Here is a 23327-nt window from a genome sequence, read left to right as displayed (position 1 = left end):
GGGAGAAAAAAGAAGCAGGAAACACGAAAGAGACGATGGTGATGACGAAGATTGGGTCTATGTCTCCTCACCCCTTCTTCAATCATGTGGAATCACCTTTCGCGGCGAGCATCGGGGTGTCGAGACAGACGTATCCCTATATTATTACATATCTTTTAATGCCGGCAGCATTGTGTCAGCAGAATACAGTGGCGCGGATGAAAAGAGACTCGTCGTCTGTTAGAAAACGACAAAAAACCTAGCCGAGAACTGATTATTAGAAAAAAAGGGGGAAGCGCGCATAACGTTTCGACGTCCTTTTCAGCACCGGTAACATCTTCTCCCCTCAGAGACTCAGAGTCTTGCTGCGTCTAGCTATTCAAACTGTTCTGGACTGCTCAAATATCGTCCACGTGAAATACAATGAAGAGCAGAGCTGAACCAGTGAAATCATTTTCTCAAAAAATCATTATTTGTGTATTAGATCGTCGATTAATGTAAAATAAATAAATTAATGTGAAATAAATTCAATATGAATCAAGGTCGAATCGATGAAAAGTATGAGAGACCTGTAAATAAATAAAGAACGTTCAGATTGTAACTTGTCTTTTACAATTATTCTGGTACCGTTGCTTGTGAAATATATGATAATCGCCATGAAGCAAGTCGAGTGTTCCGCTATCTGAAAATACCCTCATGTGAACAGTTATACCTCTCTACCAGCAAGCACATTCGCCACTAGCATCATACATTTGCGACGACCACGATTGTCCATTTTGCATGAAGAACGTCAAGCAATTTTGTATACGTTATTATTTAACAGGTTGATTGCCGCGTCTCTCGAGTCTATGGAAACATTAATTTTTGGACAGGTTAAATTTAATTCTACTGTGATGTATTGGAGAAATTCTATTAAGACTGAAGGACGCCGGAAGGTTCAGGGAATATTCGCCATGATAAATTATGTCTTTCTAGTATTCGTTTCTTGCTATCAACAGTCACGCACGTTTAACAGCTACGACCTTATTTTTCAGATAAAAGAAAGTAAAATTAATTTTATGCTTGTCAAATTTTCAAATAATGAAAAGTACGATTTTTATTTATTTCAGATCTACAAAGGCCACTACCACGGAGAATAAGATTGTATTTGATTCCGCTTTCTCTTAAAATTCGTCTACAAAACTTGCAAATTGCATAAACATCCGCAGCCTACTAATAACCCTAAAAATTATTACTCAAGTGGACTCTGATAAGCGGACGAAAGTCCCAACGCAGAATGGGACTTTTAGGAGATTAATCACGATTTTTGCTAGGTTTCTTTCGATATTTCATGAAAGGGTTAATTCGGATAGCCGAGACGCTACTGTATTTGCGTCGGACGGATAAGAAAACCGGCATTCGTCTTCGGACTGCTCTTCTCCCGGCGGTTTTTATTCGAAACCGTCGGACTAAAGTCAGTTTTTGCGGCTAACGAACTCGTTAGTACGTCGCCGCGTTCGCCGTGGTATTATTCCACAAAACATTCGGGATACCTGGCTGTCAGAAGGGAATACATATGTAGCATATCGCGAAGAAAGTTTCTCGAAAGTGACTCGCGCGTATCGGGGAAAATGATTCATGTGATGCCGCGCCTGCCGGCATCCTCTTCCGGCTCGTCGTGTTTTACCGTTAAATTTAAATGTCAATACGTTTTGTATACCGTGTGTGTCCGTCCGACCAGCTCGAAAGAAACGGAAACGGAAAATAAATTGCTCCGAGCGAGACGCTCCGAGAGGATCTCCCTTGTCTTATTCTTCCGACTGATTCTAATCTATCCAGAATTCTTTTTGTGACACTCCGCAACATTCTGTCGCTAGTAGACAGATAGCAGGCATTTACGAAGAAATTGGCTGGCTAATGTATTATATAAAACGGTAAAAGATTCGAAAATGAAGAGATTAGCTGTGTGATGTATAAAACAGTAAAGGATTCGAAAAATCTACGAGAAAATCTATTGGCCAACTTTTTGAAGACAATGTTTTCGACAAATTAAAAGACGAATCAATGAGAAACACAAGAAAACAGATATAAAATTGACAACCATGATATTCATAAAAATTTCGAAAGTTTCTAAACTGTTCGACCAAGATTCGAGTACACTTGCAAGTATTATTTACGTTTACCACAGAACTTTCTTTTTTTTTTTATTTAATGCAATTTGAATCTCCAGGTAGAGATTATCTTGCAATACATTATTTTTCTATACATTGTGACACTTTTTATAATACAATACAAATTATAAATAAACGTAGATTAATATTCAAGCAGTTTTAAAGAAGTACCGTTCTCTAATTAAACCTGTTTCGGGGTTTATATTAGTAATTTTTATGCCAGCTACTTCTACAGATTGATCAGGACACTTCAGATTTTGAAGTTCAAGGTGAGCTAAGTTGTTGCGAATTAGAATAAGAATACCACCCCCTCTGGTACCACAGTACTTGCAAAGGGTTCGAAACTGTCTGGCTAAGGTTCGAGTATACTTGGGAGTACTATTTTTTTCGAAGTACTTATATAGAGTTCGAATTCCATCAATCAAGGTTCGAACCTGTTTGCGAGGTACTTGATGCCATCCCTACTATCCAGTACGGTGTGGAAAAAAGCAGTGTCCCAACCTTTCCGACAGTCCCTTACAGTTTTCGAGAAATCGAAGATAGCGGACAGGTGCCATCATCGTATTATCTGAAGATCATGGAGGTAAATTGACCAGTCAGTGCATACTACTGCATACGAGTTAAAAGAATGTTTGATGCGATAGGTTTGACCACCCAGCAGCGCACCGAGAATCTCGTATCGTATTACGATACGAAGAAAAATGGTTCCTAGCTGTACATACGATGCAAAACTCGACCGAGGTTTGCGCAATTAACAGCGTATAGGCGGGGGTGTATGTCCGCTATCAGCGTACGATGCATATATTCATCATACGGCGGACAGCGTGCGTTCGAACGACAGTGGAACCCGCAACGAACGGAGAACAAGAGAAGCATCGAGCCCTGACGGAACGAAATGTTCGACCGTGGAAGAAGAAGCCGGCGGGTATAATGGATATCTTTATTATCGGAGGGAGAGGCCAAAGCTGATCGAAGAGACGGGGGAAAGTCGTCGGTAGTATCGCCGGTGCCGCCGCCGCGCCGGTCCCGACGACGCCGATGCGTTCTGGTTTGCTGTACCAGGGCCTGCAGAACTTCGGTCCAATTGGTCCGCCCTCCCTCCCCGACATAAATATTGATGAAAACGATACATTTATACACGAACGACAAGTCCGTCCACGGATAAAAAGTCAAGAGATTTATCGGGATGCGGCCTTGCGACGACAGCCATTTCTGCGCCGATCATACATCAAGCGAAGCCTCCAGGCCAATTCCGAACGTCGCGGACGATACTCATGTGATTCCTGTTTCTAGATCGATCCACGGACGATTCGTTAAACAGTGTTGTTTTCGGCTGATATCGCAACCCTTCTGCCGTACAATCTTCACTCGGTTTACGAAGTATATCATGCTAGGACCTTCCGAAAATTCTGTATTTTCATTTCGATACCTTTAATCCGTTGCCGTATTTTAACGAGTCAGACCCGTTCGTGAAGACTTTAACAAAGTCTAACAATTATGAACGTCATGTGTGTAATTCATTAAATGTATATTTTGAGTTGTGTCACTTTTCTTAAGAATGAACGAATAATATGTATATGAGGAGGAAGCTCGGTGCGAAAGTCTTAATCATTACCTACCCAATTTAAACTTGATTTACGCGTATCGGTGACACGTACAAATTTAGCCCACACTAAACGTTGAATATTGAAAGAAGAGAAATCGGAAATAGTAGCTGTACCGTGTCTGTAATTTGTCATATTTAAATACTGACGTCCCGTGGAATATACCAACACGCATACATTATCTTTTAATGGGATCATTTTTCAACGCGAAGAAATCGTGAATTTTTCAGTGGCGAAAATACGGAACGCTCTTTTATCTTCCTAACATTAACACTGTCGAGGAATTTTGTTCGCAAAAAATTATTATTGAATGAATAAAATTAATACAGTTAACATTTATTTGAAGTTTTGACTTACAACAATAATTTGCTAACCTGGATGAAGGATTATGCTGCTGACAAAAAAATCCAATTTCTCTTCAAGCTGTGACGATAAAAAATTATTAACCTTCGTAGAAAAGCTTCCGTATGTCGAATTTTTGATTAAAGCGCTTTTTTATTGAAAAATCTCGATAACTCGAATAACCGAGGTTCTACTGTAGCTAACAAAGAAAGTTCTCTTATTACGAATCGATATTAAATGCCAATGCAAACATGCTAAAGTTCGACAACTGATTCCATGGGAGAACATATATGGCGTTGAATGGATGCATAGATAAAGCTTTAAAACATGTACGGCACATTTCTCGTAGGGATATCATTGATGTCGATTACGATGCAACTGATCGCCTCACCAAGAATGTTTTCTTACAACAGAGTCCCTGGACGGGAAGGGCCCAGTCCCCTTTATTGGATTTAGTCCCCTAATGATTTTGTCAAGCCGGGATGAAAAGAACCTGCCAACATTCCATCGTGACTCGTTCTGCATTCGAATTTGGCGCTGCTACCACGATCGACTAATCGACGGGGATCCCCTCGTAAATTACAGTTCACGGATCGTAACACATCACTTAACACAATTACTCGCGAGAAATAGCTAACGGCGAGATGATTCTTTTTAACGTGTTGCCACTTCGACTTCGGATTGCAATTTTTATCTTTATAAATTCTGAGGTTCTCCACACCTGCCCGCGGCAGATTGACGTGCTTTAATTGTTCTCTTCTTATGTTATTTTTATATCTCTCATTTCATTTTAGTCTACGGGTGGTTTAATAGAAATGTAAACGCAAATTTAAACAATATATACGGTCAGTCACAGAAATCTCTACACGCCATTTAAAATCACGTTACTTTTTCAAAAGTGGATCAAATATAACTTTAGTATTGCGAAAAGACCATAAAGATCGGTTTTACAATTTTTTCTTCGTCACACTATAATGAGAGTTTAAAGATCAATAATTTGTCAAACAAGCACTTTGTCGAATACACTTTTGTCTCGTTTTCCATTTCACTTTTTATTTAAGCTTAAGTACAATAATATATGCCTGTGTATAAACAAAAGACTTGTTCACCTCGTTTGAAATCTATGAAGATATGTAAACATTTTCTTAATGTTATATATGAAGTATGTATATTACTTTTTTAAATTCTAAGATAATATCGTTTAACGTGCTAATAAAACCTATTAAAATAAATAGGCTAATAAAATAAATGATCAAATCGAATCGCCGAACCTTTGTAATCGTAATTGTATTTCGCGTTCGGATTTTGCAACGGCTCACCTAGAAAGGTTCACGCAGACCTCCGATTAAACAAATCGGAGTACGTCAAAGCGAGAAAGATGAATTGAGGTCGAAAAACGTCGACCTTCCCGGCAAAGGTACACAAAACACAATCCTCCCAATTATTTCCTTAAATGCCCGACGTTGTCGAACTAACAGTGGCGCATTGCCCTGCGGTTCTCTCGCTATTACGCGATACTAATAAATCTTTCTCGCAGTAGATATACACGTATCATTTCTTCCGTCGCTCCAATCTTCCGTCGTTCCAGGAATGGCAGCCCTCGATCATACACCATTAATTATCAAGACAATGCATGAGGATTAGGTTTTTCTGTGACGCAGACCGCCGAAAACGTACGCACACGTCAGGCGCAGATCTCCACGTCAGCGGACGTCAACTCTAAATGGAAATGTCTTAATTATCAGAGCACGTAGTGCCCGACAAAAACCACCGCCAGGCTGGTGCACTGTCCCACAGCGACGCTATACATTCGCCATGGCCGAGTAAGATTCTCATACGAATAGGGCTGCTGTCCATTCGGATGCTGTTCCCGTCTTCTCCCTTTACCACCAAAAGCGTACGACATTTATTGCCGGTTGGCAAAGACAGTAAAGACACCAGTTCGAAACAGTACACCGCGATAGAAGGGTACGCAGAACGTTGAGGACTAACGGTACGGAAATTATTCTCGCGCTTCTCAAGGTTGTCCAGAAATGGGCATTTGGGTGGATGTTACAATGTGGGGTCGTTAATTTTAATTAAACTTTTTCGCTCGTGAATCTGGAGCAAAAATAAGCTAACCCGTGTCCGCTCGTTTTTAGTAATACTCATTATTTATCAAGATAATTATCATTTAATATTTGCTATTCAGAAAATATCTTAATATAGCAGAAATGGTGGTAGAGGTTACGGGTTCAAACCCCTCTTACGATTAATAATTTTTTTATTCTTGCCTTTTTTACTTTCAATTTTAAGTTTTAAGTCCCTTTTTCTTTGTTTCTCTTTTCTTAAAAAATGTATTCTTTTCTCTTTCTTACTAATCTTGCTATTTATTTATTGGTGCAATCATATATACAACTAGTTGCATATTTTGTGCACGAAGTGGACAATCCGTAAGGTAGTATGCTTCGTAAAAACATTTGAAACAAATATTTCCGGCAGTATGAACACTTTATGAATGCTAATGAATTGCATAGGCTCTTTGCTGTTCTTATATCATTTGGAAAGCAAACTTGGTTCACGTTGGAAAAATATCGGACAAAGCCCGGAGAATTTAAGATATGATTAAGAAATGAAGTATTTTCTGGATATCATAAAATGAAATAATGTGCATTGTCGAAAATTGTTGCTCTAGATTCACCAGAAAAAGTTAACTTAACTTACTTAAAATCGACGACCTCACCACTGTGAACAGAGTGTCACGAAAGAAGCGATACCTTTTTGTTTCGCCGTCACTTGTTCTCTGTTGTAGTTATGTCAGTAATCAGTTAGCAATCATGTAGAATAGACCATACAATTTTATCATGAAACGTTTGACTCCTCAATAACATGTTAATGTAACAAAAATCTATTATCAAAATCAATCGCCCGTTGTGCAAACACAGTTGAGGATTATTTCAAGTAAATCACTATTCTTCGCATAATTGAAAATTTTGAAACTCTTGTTGCTCACGTGTTTCTCAAATTTCCAATATAGGCCCACATAAAAAAGTTTTACAATACAACTTTTAGTATTTTCTACAATAAATTCCTTTCCTAAGCAATTTTCTAAAACAATTCAAGTCGTATGGTGTCCAATATTTAAAAAGTTGTTGTCTTTTCAAAAGTGTCCGAATATTAATGGGAGTCATTGTACAGTAGAGCGTCAATTAGTTAAACCTCGATTATCCGATCCAGTGAATCAGAGATCTCGGAAAGACAGTCTTGGATCTGAAATTTTTGGAAAGATGTAATCAGTAGACTGGATCTTTACACAAATTAAAACTTTTCTGTATCAATTGCAAGAGACAGAAGATAAATAGAAATTTCTTTCTTCCCTTAATAATTCTCTTAGATTCTTTTAATCTTTCTTTTTCTGTTTTAATACCATCTACTCAATTTTGTCATAAATGTATCAGCTCCTATAAGTAGATGAACCATGCGTTTCTGTGAAGAACTGGCTGCATTCAAAAGGGGGCGCTGTTATTCTTACTGATATATTAGTTTTATAAAATTGTTATTAGACTGCAGATTTTATGCACTTACGGTAAAAATAGATGGGTGTAATTTCAAATATTCAATATATTGCAAGAAATTAAATAGAGCATCAATGAACATAAACTCTATTCGTGCTATTTTACGCATGCGCACTTCTATCACCGACCAGATACTATTAAAGACTGCCAGCCTTATGGGAGTTCGTGTCACTCGAATATTTCGGTGTTCTCTAATTACGCTCTCTAAGATATATTCTGACTGGAGTGAGAAACAGAAGGCCATCGACATGATCTCGTCGGTGCAGAAGGCTACTGAGGAGATTCTCGTCGGTGAGAAGGCAAATCGTCACGGAACAATATTGATCATCATGAATTGTTACATTCTGTACCGAACAGATATTTCAGACGATGTTGGTTTCAATATTAAAAGCAAAACTCAAGGACAAAGAATTCCTAGAAATATATTATTGAAGCATCATTTTTTAGGAAAATCAACAATTCCTATTTCAAATTTTATACGAGACACCTCAGTTTGTAATTTCAAAACATTTCATAAACGAGAATTATTACCTTTCACTTTTTTATACATAAATGTTCCAAGAATCGATCTGGACAGAAATATTTTGAAAAGACTTTACTTTTTTGAATAAATTAATGCGTGCGAATGTTCATGGTTTAAAAGTTATTCTATATTTCGAGTTTTATTGTCTATTTTTACGAAAAATTTAGATGGCAAGGTGGTCAAGCGAGTGCTCGTTAACATCGTTAGAAAAAGGAATTGTTATAAACATTAAACAGCCAGGTATAATAAATTTATCTGTCAATTGTATCGAATAAATTAATGCGTGCGAATGTTCATGGTTTAAAAGTTATTACGTATCACGAAAACTATTAGCCACTTTGACTAAAAAATTAGGTGGTCAGATAGCCAAGGGATTGCTTGTGGACATCGCTGTCAAATAGAATTGTTATAAACAAAAACAAGCTGGAAGTAATAAATTTTTCAATAATTGTCACGGCGATCGACATCGATCGATATTCGGCGGAGTGGGGGGCGCCGCTCGAGCTCGGCAGATCGGCGAGAGCTCACCGGCGGTCAGTCAGTGGGGGCGTGGGAAGCGGGGTGAGCGGACGTGCTGCGGGACCAGGGGCGCCAGGAGAACCGGAGGGACCAGAGGTGGACCAGAGGTGGACCAGAGGTGGACTAGAGGTCATCTACAGTTACCCTGGCCTACCTTCAACTGTCAATTCAAGGAACAACGGTAAGTTTGATTACTAATATTTTTCAAAACTTCTTTTGTCTTTTTAAACTCGTCCTTCATACTTTTCAAATATTTATCAAGACTTTCAATGAAGACTATTGAGTCTTCTTCAAATTTATCAATTTTATTGTTTACAAAAATTACATTTTGAGCGTCCCACTCGTATGCAGGATTATAATTGCTCTTGTGAGCTGCTTCGTTGGTTGTTTTCGCAATCGTGTGCGGGGTTATAGTTATTCTCTTAAGATAAGAGTACTTGTCCACGTCGTTGGCAAAAGGAATTATTATAAACATTAATTATGTAGCTAGAATTAATAAATGTCTCATGGCATTATCTTCTATATAATAAAAATCAATTTCGAATAAATTAATGCGTGCGAATGTTCATGGTTTAAAAGTTATTCTATATTTCGAGTTTTATTGTCTATTTTTACGAAAAATTTAGATGGCAAGGTGGTCAAGCGAGTGCTCGTTAACATCGTTAGAAAAAGGAATTGTTATAAACATTAAACAGCCAGGTATAATAAATTTATCTGTCAATTGTATCGAATAAATTAATGCGTGCGAATGTTCATGGTTTAAAAGTTATTACGTATCACGAAAACTATTAGCCACTTTGACTAAAAAATTAGGTGGTCAGATAGCCAAGGGATTGCTTGTGGACATCGCTGTCAAATAGAATTGTTATAAACAAAAACAAGCTGGAAGTAATAAATTTTTCAATAATTGTCACGGCGATCGACATCGATCGATATTCGGCGGAGTGGGGGGCGCCGCTCGAGCTCGGCAGATCGGCGAGAGCTCACCGGCGGTCAGTCAGTGGGGGCGTGGGAAGCGGGGTGAGCGGACGTGCTGCGGGACCAGGGGCGCCAGGAGAACCGGAGGGACCAGAGGTGGACCAGAGGTGGACCAGAGGTGGACTAGAGGTCATCTACAGTTACCCTGGCCTACCTTCAACTGTCAATTCAAGGAACAACGGTAAGTTTGATTACTAATATTTTTCAAAACTTCTTTTGTCTTTTTAAACTCGTCCTTCATACTTTTCAAATATTTATCAAGACTTTCAATGAAGACTATTGAGTCTTCTTCAAATTTATCAATTTTATTGTTTACAAAAATTACATTTTGAGCGTCCCACTCGTATGCAGGATTATAATTGCTCTTGTGAGCTGCTTCGTTGGTTGTTTTCGCAATCGTGTGCGGGGTTATAGTTATTCTCTTAAGATAAGAGTACTTGTCCACGTCGTTGGCAAAAGGAATTATTATAAACATTAATTATGTAGCTAGAATTAATAAATGTCTCATGGCATTATCTTCTATATAATAAAAATCAATTTCGAATAAATTAATGCGTGCGAATGTTCATGGTTTAAAAGTTATTCTATATTTCGAGTTTTATTGTCTATTTTTACGAAAAATTTAGATGGCAAGGTGGTCAAGCGAGTGCTCGTTAACATCGTTAGAAAAAGGAATTGTTATAAACATTAAACAGCCAGGTATAATAAATTTATCTGTCAATTGTATCGAATAAATTAATGCGTGCGAATGTTCATGGTTTAAAAGTTATTACGTATCACGAAAACTATTAGCCACTTTGACTAAAAAATTAGGTGGTCAGATAGCCAAGGGATTGCTTGTGGACATCGCTGTCAAATAGAATTGTTATAAACAAAAACAAGCTGGAAGTAATAAATTTTTCAATAATTGTCACGGCGATCGACATCGATCGATATTCGGCGGAGTGGGGGGCGCCGCTCGAGCTCGGCAGATCGGCGAGAGCTCACCGGCGGTCAGTCAGTGGGGGCGTGGGAAGCGGGGTGAGCGGACGTGCTGCGGGACCAGGGGCGCCAGGAGAACCGGAGGGACCAGAGGTGGACCAGAGGTGGACCAGAGGTGGACTAGAGGTCATCTACAGTTACCCTGGCCTACCTTCAACTGTCAATTCAAGGAACAACGGTAAGTTTGATTACTAATATTTTTCAAAACTTCTTTTGTCTTTTTAAACTCGTCCTTCATACTTTTCAAATATTTATCAAGACTTTCAATGAAGACTATTGAGTCTTCTTCAAATTTATCAATTTTATTGTTTACAAAAATTACATTTTGAGCGTCCCACTCGTATGCAGGATTATAATTGCTCTTGTGAGCTGCTTCGTTGGTTGTTTTCGCAATCGTGTGCGGGGTTATAGTTATTCTCTTAAGATAAGAGTACTTGTCCACGTCGTTGGCAAAAGGAATTATTATAAACATTAATTATGTAGCTAGAATTAATAAATGTCTCATGGCATTATCTTCTATATAATAAAAATCAATTTCGAATAAATTAATGCGTGCGAATGTTCATGGTTTAAAAGTTATTCTATATTTCGAGTTTTATTGTCTATTTTTACGAAAAATTTAGATGGCAAGGTGGTCAAGCGAGTGCTCGTTAACATCGTTAGAAAAAGGAATTGTTATAAACATTAAACAGCCAGGTATAATAAATTTATCTGTCAATTGTATCGAATAAATTAATGCGTGCGAATGTTCATGGTTTAAAAGTTATTACGTATCACGAAAACTATTAGCCACTTTGACTAAAAAATTAGGTGGTCAGATAGCCAAGGGATTGCTTGTGGACATCGCTGTCAAATAGAATTGTTATAAACAAAAACAAGCTGGAAGTAATAAATTTTTCAATAATTGTCACGGCGATCGACATCGATCGATATTCGGCGGAGTGGGGGGCGCCGCTCGAGCTCGGCAGATCGGCGAGAGCTCACCGGCGGTCAGTCAGTGGGGGCGTGGGAAGCGGGGTGAGCGGACGTGCTGCGGGACCAGGGGCGCCAGGAGAACCGGAGGGACCAGAGGTGGACCAGAGGTGGACCAGAGGTGGACTAGAGGTCATCTACAGTTACCCTGGCCTACCTTCAACTGTCAATTCAAGGAACAACGGTAAGTTTGATTACTAATATTTTTCAAAACTTCTTTTGTCTTTTTAAACTCGTCCTTCATACTTTTCAAATATTTATCAAGACTTTCAATGAAGACTATTGAGTCTTCTTCAAATTTATCAATTTTATTGTTTACAAAAATTACATTTTGAGCGTCCCACTCGTATGCAGGATTATAATTGCTCTTGTGAGCTGCTTCGTTGGTTGTTTTCGCAATCGTGTGCGGGGTTATAGTTATTCTCTTAAGATAAGAGTACTTGTCCACGTCGTTGGCAAAAGGAATTATTATAAACATTAATTATGTAGCTAGAATTAATAAATGTCTCATGGCATTATCTTCTATATAATAAAAATCAATTTCGAATAAATTAATGCGTGCGAATGTTCATGGTTTAAAAGTTATTCTATATTTCGAGTTTTATTGTCTATTTTTACGAAAAATTTAGATGGCAAGGTGGTCAAGCGAGTGCTCGTTAACATCGTTAGAAAAAGGAATTGTTATAAACATTAAACAGCCAGGTATAATAAATTTATCTGTCAATTGTATCGAATAAATTAATGCGTGCGAATGTTCATGGTTTAAAAGTTATTACGTATCACGAAAACTATTAGCCACTTTGACTAAAAAATTAGGTGGTCAGATAGCCAAGGGATTGCTTGTGGACATCGCTGTCAAATAGAATTGTTATAAACAAAAACAAGCTGGAAGTAATAAATTTTTCAATAATTGTCACGGCGATCGACATCGATCGATATTCGGCGGAGTGGGGGGCGCCGCTCGAGCTCGGCAGATCGGCGAGAGCTCACCGGCGGTCAGTCAGTGGGGGCGTGGGAAGCGGGGTGAGCGGACGTGCTGCGGGACCAGGGGCGCCAGGAGAACCGGAGGGACCAGAGGTGGACCAGAGGTGGACCAGAGGTGGACTAGAGGTCATCTACAGTTACCCTGGCCTACCTTCAACTGTCAATTCAAGGAACAACGGTAAGTTTGATTACTAATATTTTTCAAAACTTCTTTTGTCTTTTTAAACTCGTCCTTCATACTTTTCAAATATTTATCAAGACTTTCAATGAAGACTATTGAGTCTTCTTCAAATTTATCAATTTTATTGTTTACAAAAATTACATTTTGAGCGTCCCACTCGTATGCAGGATTATAATTGCTCTTGTGAGCTGCTTCGTTGGTTGTTTTCGCAATCGTGTGCGGGGTTATAGTTATTCTCTTAAGATAAGAGTACTTGTCCACGTCGTTGGCAAAAGGAATTATTATAAACATTAATTATGTAGCTAGAATTAATAAATGTCTCATGGCATTATCTTCTATATAATAAAAATCAATTTCGAATAAATTAATGCGTGCGAATGTTCATGGTTTAAAAGTTATTCTATATTTCGAGTTTTATTGTCTATTTTTACGAAAAATTTAGATGGCAAGGTGGTCAAGCGAGTGCTCGTTAACATCGTTAGAAAAAGGAATTGTTATAAACATTAAACAGCCAGGTATAATAAATTTATCTGTCAGTTGTATCGAATAAATTAATGCGTGCGAATGTTCATGGTTTAAAAGTTATTACGTATCACGAAAACTATTAGCCACTTTGACTAAAAAATTAGGTGGTCAGATAGCCAAGGGATTGCTTGTGGACATCGCTGTCAAATAGAATTGTTATAAACAAAAACAAGCTGGAAGTAATAAATTTTTCAATAATTGTCACGGCGATCGACATCGATCGATATTCGGCGGAGTGGGGGGCGCCGCTCGAGCTCGGCAGATCGGCGAGAGCTCACCGGCGGTCAGTCAGTGGGGGCGTGGGAAGCGGGGTGAGCGGACGTGCTGCGGGACCAGGGGCGCCAGGAGAACCGGAGGGACCAGAGGTGGACCAGAGGTGGACCAGAGGTGGACTAGAGGTCATCTACAGTTACCCTGGCCTACCTTCAACTGTCAATTCAAGGAACAACGGTAAGTTTGATTACTAATATTTTTCAAAACTTCTTTTGTCTTTTTAAACTCGTCCTTCATACTTTTCAAATATTTATCGAGACTTGCAATGAAGACTATTGAGTCTTCTTCAAATTTATCAATTTTATTCTTTATAAAAATTACATTTTGAGCGTCCCACTCGTATGCAGGATTATAATTGCTCTTGTGAGCTGCTTCGTTGGTTGTTTTCGCAATCGTGTGCGGGGTTATAGTTATTCTCTTAAGATAAGAGTACTTGTCCACGTCGTTGGCAAAAGGAATTATTATAAACATTAATTATGTAGCTAGAATTAATAAATGTCTCATGGCATTATCTTCTATATAATAAAAATCAATTTCGAATAAATTAATGCGTGCGAATGTGCATGGTTTAAAAGTTATTCTATATTTCGAGTTTTATTGTCTATTTTTACGAAAAATTTAGATGGCAAGGTGGTCAAGCGAGTGCTCGTTAACATCGTTAGAAAAAGGAATTGTTATAAACATTAAACAGCCAGGTATAATAAATTTATCTGTCAGTTGTATCGAATAAATTAATGCGTGCGAATGTTCATGGTTTAAAAGTTATTACGTATCACGAAAACTATTAGCCACTTTGACTAAAAAATTAGGTGGTCAGATAGCCAAGGGATTGCTTGTGGACATCGCTGTCAAATAGAATTGTTATAAACAAAAACAAGCTGGAAGTAATAAATTTTTCAATAATTGTCACGGCGATCGACATCGATCGATATTCGGCGGAGTGGGGGGCGCCGCTCGAGCTCGGCAGATCGGCGAGAGCTCACCGGCGGTCAGTCAGTGGGGGCGTGGGAAGCGGGGTGAGCGGACGTGCTGCGGGACCAGGGGCGCCAGGAGAACCGGAGGGACCAGAGGTGGACCAGAGGTGGACCAGAGGTGGACTAGAGGTCATCTACAGTTACCCTGGCCTACCTTCAACTGTCAATTCAAGGAACAACGGTAAGTTTGATTACTAATATTTTTCAAAACTTCTTTTGTCTTTTTAAACTCGTCCTTCATACTTTTCAAATATTTATCGAGACTTTCAATGAAGACTATTGAGTCTTCTTCAAATTTATCAATTTTATTCTTTATAAAAATTACATTTTGAGCGTCCCACTCGTATGCAGGATTACAATTGCTCTTGTGAGCTGTTCCGCTGGTTGTATTCGCACTTCTGTGCGGGGTTACAATTGCTCTCATGAGCTGGTTCTCTGGTTGTATTCGCACTCATGTGCAGAATTATGATTGGTCTTCTGACCGTTGAATTGAATTTCCAATTGTTTGCATCGGAACTTTCACAAGTCCCGCTTCGAAACATTTTCATATCTTGTCTGAAATTGGTATTCCTCCGATCGGAGGTCCCCCAGGGGCTCACTCACGGATGGTGCCGTGAGTGAGTACGGGGTGTCGCGTCCCCGGGGTACCCGAATCGCCTATAGGCCGCACCCGTGTGCGGGGTTAGTTTGGCTCTCGTGAGCTGGTGTTAGGTTGGCTCTCGTGAGCTGGTATTAGGTTGGCTCTCATGAGCTGGTTAGATTCGCACTCGTGTGCGGGGTTTGTTTGGCTCTCGTGAGCTGGTATTAGTTTGGCTCTCGTGAGCTGGTTAGATTCGCACCCGTGTGCGGGGTTAGTTTGGCTCTCGTGAGCTGGTGTTAGGTTGGCTCTCGTGAGCTGGTTAGATTCGCACCCGTGTGCGGGGTTAGTTTGGCTCTCGTGAGCTGGTGTTAGGTTGGCTCTCGTGAGCTGGTATTAGTTTGGCTCTCGTGAGCTGGTATTAGTTTGGCTCTCGTGAGCTGGTGTTAGGTTGGCTCTTGTGAGCGGGTATTAGGTTTGCACTCGTGTGCAGGGTTATGTATTGTTATGTCTAACTATATTATTAGTCTGTTTCAGCTAGAATACACCAAGAAGAAGTCATACCAAGAAGAAGACATACCAAGAAGAGGACACACCAAGAAGAGGACGTACCACGAAGTTGTAGTTTTATTCGCCGAGGGAGGTCCCCCAGGGGCTCACTCACGGCCGCATCCGTGAGTGAGTACGGGGAGTCGCGTCCCCGGGGTACCCGAATCGCCGATAGGCCGCACCCGAGTAAGTCGAGTAATTATTGTCTTAAATTCACGTTACTCGTTTTCTTGATTCCGACACAGCCTTCTGCTGTGTCGGACCTTGCTTGTATGTACCAGACCGATTGGAGCCGGTATTCGGCGTCGATACATTGAGAGGGGTGGTTCATTGAGACCTGTTCACTCGTATTGCCATTCTCTCTGTTCGTAATCCTACCCACGTCATCTCAACGCATTGTGTTGCCTGGTGGCAGGTAGTTGGCAGAGAAATTCTCTGTTCGTCATCCTACCCACGTCATCTCAACGCACTGTGTTGCCTGGTGGCAGGTAGTTGACAGAGAGATGGTGTTACGTTTGAACACTTCTCACTGTCCATTCCTCTTGGTGAGGACACGTCGGGTATCGGCTCTGACCGGAGCTGCACTGCAAGCATTGTACGCGCCGCGTCACCTTCGAACCAGAGCCTTCTGCTCTGGTTCGCTCTTGTTTGTCACTTTGATAGAATCAGTGCCTTCTGCCTGATTCGCCTTTGATCCCCCGTGGATCGGAGACTTCTTCTCCGATTCACACCTTTTGCTCCACAATAATTGCTCGACTTGCGTGCGTTAGTTATTAAGATTGTATATCGTCGTTTTAAATATGTCGAGTAATTATTGCCTTAACTTCACTTTGCTCGTTTGCTTGATTCCGACACAGCCTTCTGCTGTGTCGGACCTTGCTTGTATGTACCAGACCGGTTGGAGCCGGTATTCGGCGTCGATACATTGAGAGGGTTGGTTCATTGAGACTTGTTCACTCGTATTGCCATTCTCTCTGTTCGTAATCCTACCCACGTCATCTCAACGCATTGTGTTGCCTGGTGGCAGGTAGTTGGCAGAGAAATTCTCTGTTCGTCATCCTACCCACGTCATCTCAACGCATTGCGTTGCTTGGTGGCAGGTAGTTGGCAGAGAGATGGTATTACGTTTGAACACTTCTTACTGTCCATTTCTCTTGGTGAGGACACGTCGGGTATCGGCTCTGACCGGAGCTGCACTGCAAGCACTGTACGCGCCGCGTCACCTTCGAACCAGAGCCTTCTGCTCTGGTTCGCTCTTATTTTTTACTTTGAAAGAATCAGAGCCTTCTGCCTGATTCGCTTTTGATCCCCCGTGGGTCGGAGACTTCTTCTCCGATTCACACCTTTTGCTCCGCGATAATTGCTCGACTTGCGTGCGTAATTTAGTATAATTCCATCGACTTGCGTGCGTAATTTAGTATAATTCCATCGACTTGCGTGCGTTATTTATTAAGATTGTATATCGTCGTTTTAAATATGTCGAGTAATTATTGCCTTAAATTCACTTTGCTCGTTTGCTTGATTCCGACACAGCCTTCTGCTGTGTCGGACCTTGCTTGTATGTACCAGACCGGTTGGAGCCGGTATTCGGCGTCGATACATTGAGAGGGTTGGTTCATTGAGACTTGTTCACTCGTATTGCCATTCTCTCTGTTCGTAATCCTACCCACGTTACCTCAACGCATTGTGTTGCCTGGTGGCAGGTAGTTGGCAGAGAAATTCTCTGTTCGTCATCCTACCCACGTCATCTCAACGCATTGCGTTGCTTGGTGGCAGGTAGTTGGCAGAGAGATGGTATTACGTTTGAACACTTCTTACTGTCCATTTCTCTTGGTGAGGACACGTCGGGTATCGGCTCTGACCGGAGCTGCACTGCAAGCATTGTACGCGCCGCGTCACCTTCGAACCAGAGCCTTCTGCTCTGGTTCGCTCTTATTTTTTACTTTGAAAGAATCAGAGCCTTCTGCCTGATTCGCTTTTGATCCCCCGTGGGTCGGAGACTTCTTCTCCGATTCACACCTTTTGCTCCGCGATAATTGCTCGACTTGCGTGCGTAATTTAGTATAATTCCATCGACTTGCGTGCGTAATTTAGTATAATTCCATCGACTTGCGTGCGTTATTTATTAAGATTGTATATCGTCGTTTTAAATATGTCGAGTAATTATTGCCTTAAATTCACTTTGCTCGTTTGCTTGATTCCGACACAGCCTTCTGCTGTGTCGGACCTTGCTTGTATGTACCAGACCGGTTGGAGCCGGTAGTCGGCGTCGATACAATGAGAGGGGTGGTTCATTGAGACCTGTTCACTCGTATTGCCATTCTCTCTGTTCGTAATCCTACCCACGTCATCTCAACGCATTGTGTTGCCTGGTGGCAGGTAGTTGGCAGAGAAATTCTCTGTTCGTCATCCTACCCACGTCATCTCAATGCATTGCGTTGCCTGGTGGCAGGTAGTTGGCAGAGAGATGGTGTTACGTTTGAACACTTCTCACTGTCCATTCCTCTTGGTGAGGACACGTCAGGTATCGGCTCTGATCGGAGCTGCACTGCAAGCATTGTACGCGCCGCGTCACCTTCGAACCAGAGCCTTCTGCTCTGGTTCGCTCTTATTTTTTACTTTGAAAGAATCAGAGCCTTCTGCCTGATTCGCCTTTGAACCCCCGTGGATCGGAGACTTCTTCTCCGATTCACACCTTTTGCTCCGCGATAATTGCTCGACTTGCGTGCGTAATTTAGTATAAGTGCGTCGCTGTAAGAAAGGGAGCCAGAAGGAATATTGCATTCGTTCTGACTCCCTTTCGGGTCTCTCGTGCAGCAACCTCCTCGTGGTGAGACCTGGGCAATCGGTATTATCCTTTATTTGTAAGAACTTTTAGTGTCTTATGAATAAAGGATAATATCGAGCTAATAGCTGCACATTTAATAAATATGTTGATTTTTCAATAAATTCTATTCCTATACCTATTGTCTTTCACAACATTTTGCAATTTTACCTTCCTTCAGATCAAAATATATGTATTATCCAAGCTGATTTGCCCCGGGCGTGAACAATGTCATATATCGTCTGGTTCTATTTAGGTAAAGAGACGGGATAGTATTTCGTCGGTGATAGTATTATAAGGCAATTACAGAATGGGTAAATACTATATCATTCTTCTTCTACTTGACGAGTATCTCGTCGTTGGTAGAACTTTTAGCGATGTGGTATTTCAGATCACTGTAAGTTCCACGTTATCCCCGCGCCCGTCGCGCCCGGTTACCGGTCCCGCTGAATAACACAGGGGCTATCTCGTCGGTGGTATCTCTTCGGTGCTTCTATCAATACTTTGTTTTGAACGGAGGTGAAATAATTGAAATAAATATTTCAAATACTATATTTTATATTCTAAATTTGATTTGGCTGCAAAAAATAGTATTTCAAATCAGATATATAATTTCAATAATAGATAACATATTTTTATTTCAAGAATCTGAATCATATAAGATAAAAACGTACTTCCATATTTCTACGAATTGAAACACAAAATAAAATAATCTAGCTCAAAAAAATTCTACCAAGGGTGTTTCTACTGTGGTTTGTCATTAGTTTGTATCTTGTCATTAGGAAATCATTTATTCTCATAAATGTATTGAATACGAATCATTATTTCCAGCAGAAATATTTAAAATAAAGAAGGTAGATTAAAATACAAAAAATAAAAAATACTATTTTAAAAATTATTGCATCAAAGAAAATATTTTATGTTCAATGTTGTATTCATATAAAAATGAATAGGATTATTTACCATTTTATCCAGCTCTGGTTTTTAAATCGCTATTTGATTGGTCTGTCATTTTCAACATCCGTGTGGAAAACATCGACCAGTTTTCAGATCCACAAGAATCAACCAATGGTTGGTTGCACATTTTGCGCAAGTGCAGTGAGTACAGTCGATGCGAACAAACCTCATGTCGACCGATGTGGATGAACGAGCGGCAAATAGTTCGCAGTGCGAATTAATTTCGAATAAAAACAATCGTCCGAGTTTATGGATATTGACTTGTCTCGTCTATCATACTATACTAACATGTGACACGCAAAGAAAAGAAAACGGCTGAAACTCTGCAATTTGCAGGAAACATGAACATGTTCTGAACACTTGCAGTATCATCTACAGATCAACTGTCATAAGCAGACGATACACAGGTGAAATTTACGTTTTAAGTAATGCTCGACTAAATCGTTTCACCTGAACATCAAAAGATAAACCTACCACGAGTTTTAAATGGAGAAATATACATTTTTCTAATTACCTTTTCTCGTAATGCCCATCTTTGTTTAACGTTTACAATCTTTTCAATTCATTCAGAGACTATAATACATAAAATTATGTTACATATTTGATAGTACAGAATAGTGAAATTCTACATAAATCCGTGTCATAAATGCAAGTGATTTTAATCGATGGTCAAGTCGTTTGAAGAAAAGAATGAACGAAAGATGACTTGATACTTTACTAACAACCATATGAAACAATCTTATCTAAACTTGTATTTAATATTAAGTATTTTTTGGATGATCAGACATCGATACATGGAATGTATTACTGTTTGTCCCACTGTATAGTTTATATCATCACTATTTTTCTGCTGTCAGCTATGTAAATGCCAGAAACCTGTTCAGTTTTAGAATCTAAATTACCAATGATAAATTTGTAATTGAAATCTATGTAATATTATAATGATTCCAGTATTTACTGCTGTTGGCTGGATCATAAGGTCATGGAATTAAGTGAAACCAGTGTACAAATAAGAGATTGTTCCATAGACTTTATTCCAGTATATATTAAACAGGAGAGTAACGAACGTGAGACAGATTTCAATGATGTTGAGATAATTAACGCAGCTCAACATTTCTGTGCTATTGAAATCAAAGAAAGTAAAGCATACAATGCAATAAATAGCCACAAAGAATCAAATGTAACTACTAAAGATTACTCCCAAATTGCGAGCAGCTTAAATAATCTAAGCTCTACGTTAAGTCCCGCAGAACAGAACGAGAATTGTCACATTAATGGAATTTTGAATGAATCGACGTATTTACAAAATTTGGATTACGAAAATGTAAATATTGAAATACAAAAGCCAAATAATGAGATCGCCGAAGTATTCATTGATCAGAATGAACAAATACAGACAGCTAATTACAGTATCTCGACGATTACTATAGCAAGCGAACTACTAGGGCTAAACTTAAATATAAAAAAAGAAGATGAAATAGATCATGAAACGGTTTACACTACAGGATGGCTGTGCAACGTGGAAAATGAAAATGATCGTTCGAACGTTTCCAAAGCTAACAAAGACCAAGTAGAAATTTCTACTGTAATCGAAGCTACGATAACACCGTTAACAGAACAGGAAGAAGAAGAAGAAGAAGAAGAAGAAGAAACATCGGAAACTGATAATAATTTGAAAACCAAAGAAAGTAAATCTGGAAGATGTAAAAAGCAATTAAAGATAAGATCGCTACAAGAGTATAAGGAGAAACTGCGCAGGAAAGCGGAGTGCATGAGAGAGAAGAGAAAGAAGTTGTACGAGCAAGAAAGCGAAGAGCAACGTCTGCAGAGGCTAGCGAAAGAAGCAGCGAAAAGAAGGGAAATGAGAATGTATTATGAAACGCCAGAACAAAGAAGAAAAAGATTAGACGCAGAGGCAGCGAGAAAAAGGGAATACAGAATGTATAACGAAACCCCAGAAGATAGAAGGAAACGGCTAGATCGTGAAGCAGAAAGAAGAAGAATGAAAAGGCTCTCGTTATATGCAACCGAAACACCTGAACAACGAAGAGAAAGACTAAACAGAGAATCGGCAAAGCGGCGAGAAGCACGATTGAATCAGTATGCTAAAGAAACGCAAGAAGAAAGAAAAGAAAGATTAAAGAGAGACGCTTTAAGAGTTAGAGAAATGAGATTTACTAGATCCGCTATTGAAACGGAAGAGGAACGCAGACAAAGGTTAGTAAAAGATGCTTTTAGAAAAAGGGAGGTAAGAATGCACGGAGGTCATTCGATCAATAACAATTTCACTGAACTTCAAACCATTCGCAATTTTGAAGAACTGAACAATGTGCAGATAAAGGAGAATCCCGATAATCAATTAGGAGGTCATTATTTAAGCAACTGGATGATGTGGTTTCAAAACTCGTTAGCCCAACCGGTTCAAGTTGGGGAACAAATTGTCAAGCCTCAATCAGAGAATGACACATAAAGATTGTCTAATACATTTTTAGTACTGTACATAAAGTTTTTAAACTTTCACATACCATGCAGAATTATCAGACTGCTACTGTATAGAAAACTATGTGTTTTATATACGCTTTTCATATAGTACAATATTTATGCGAAAATACAGTGGTGAAACATAAGAAAAATCAGAGATCGATACACTGTTAAAAGCATAGACTTATACCATGTTAATGGTGTAAAGGGAATAGTTCTTACACAGCATATTTAATTTGTAATATTTATATACTTCTACAGTAAATACGGTTATGATTTCGTACATTAGGAAAAATGTAAAAACCTGTTATTTAGAGTATTTATTAATAGCATAGAGAATTTCGTAATTAGTAAATAATATACACCTTAAAATGTTCAACGCTGTTAAATTTCATGTGGAAATCTAAAATATGTGAAGCTTTCGACACATTAAAAGCAAAAAAAAATGTACAAACCATAATGAAGTTATTGTCATGTTATATTATATTATTTAATGTGAACGAGAGAAAGATTGTTGAAGTGTTAATATTGTAAAAATTAAAATTATGCGTTTGAGAGATGGAAAAATAATTTTTAACAGTGCCTTTTTGTTCACTGTTTTACAAAAGTAATTTATAACGTGAGTCAAGGAATTTATATGTATACGTGCAGCCTAAGCGCAAGTGATTGATTCCAATGAAGATTTGACTGTCTCTTGAAATACATGTACATGTATATTATAATGTAATTTTTTCTACAGTTCCTTTGTATTAAACAATACAAAAATCACACATTGTCATGTAACTATTATAAAATATGTTAACCCTCCTCTCTATTTCTATATACAATATATATCCTACTTTATTAAACTATAATATGGAAAAAAATATAATTTTTATATATTATAAATCAGGCATTGCTAATAAAATGAAATTGTCTGCACTTAATCATTAGTTTTTTTAAATATTTAATTGTTATAAAATCCCTAATAAGTTTTATGCGGCTCGACATTATTTTATTGTTTACTGGTGTATCTATTAAATATACAGGTTGCCTAAAAAATGTTGTGCTTCTTCGAAAGGGGTGATTCGTGAGCTCATTTGATGTAACTTTTTCCTTTGCGAAAATGTTTTCCGCGAGAAAATCACGGACCAATTACAGCACGGTTACAGTAGACAGATTCTGACTCTACAACAGATTCAGCTGAGCGTGACATTGGTATTGGCCGATTTGGAATCCGTCCACAGTAGCCGCGCTCTAATTGGTCCGTCGAAGCCGCGGAGAACATTTTCGTAAAGGTAAAAATTATTTCAAATAACCCTTTTCAAGAAAATCAAAGAAAATACATTTTTTTGGGGACACCCCTGCAAACAACTAGAGTGTGAACACGTTCACAGAGTCGAAGGATATTATTTTTTAGA

At 39.1% G+C, this 23327-nt stretch overlaps 2 protein-coding genes across 5 annotated transcripts in view; one reads left to right on the top strand and one right to left on the bottom strand.

The window, feature by feature from the left end:
• Window positions 1-23327, bottom strand: part of LOC143213543 (electron transfer flavoprotein subunit alpha, mitochondrial-like) — a 99666-nt gene that overhangs the window by 73160 nt on the left and 3179 nt on the right. The gene's annotated exons all lie outside the window — the stretch shown is intronic.
• Window positions 19591-22865, top strand: LOC143213541 (uncharacterized). Its single transcript, XM_076433484.1, has 2 exons — window positions 19591-19853; window positions 20398-22865. The coding sequence occupies exon 2, from the start codon at window positions 20429-20431 to the stop codon at window positions 21914-21916; it is 1488 nt and encodes a 495-aa protein (XP_076289599.1). The 5' UTR covers window positions 19591-19853; window positions 20398-20428; the 3' UTR covers window positions 21917-22865.

This window comes from Lasioglossum baleicum, chromosome 11 (genome assembly GCF_051020765.1).
Source record: "Lasioglossum baleicum chromosome 11, iyLasBale1, whole genome shotgun sequence".
In the NCBI taxonomy this organism is placed as follows: domain Eukaryota; kingdom Metazoa; phylum Arthropoda; class Insecta; order Hymenoptera; family Halictidae; genus Lasioglossum; species Lasioglossum baleicum.
The sequence above is the reverse complement of the archived record's forward strand: the minus strand, read 5'-3'. Positions and strand labels throughout refer to the sequence as shown.

Bases quoted from the DNA above. Each gene is read 5' to 3' on its own strand.
- LOC143213541 (XM_076433484.1), top strand. From the start codon at position 20,429: ATGGAATTAAGTGAAACCAGTGTACAAATAAGAGATTGTTCCATAGAC.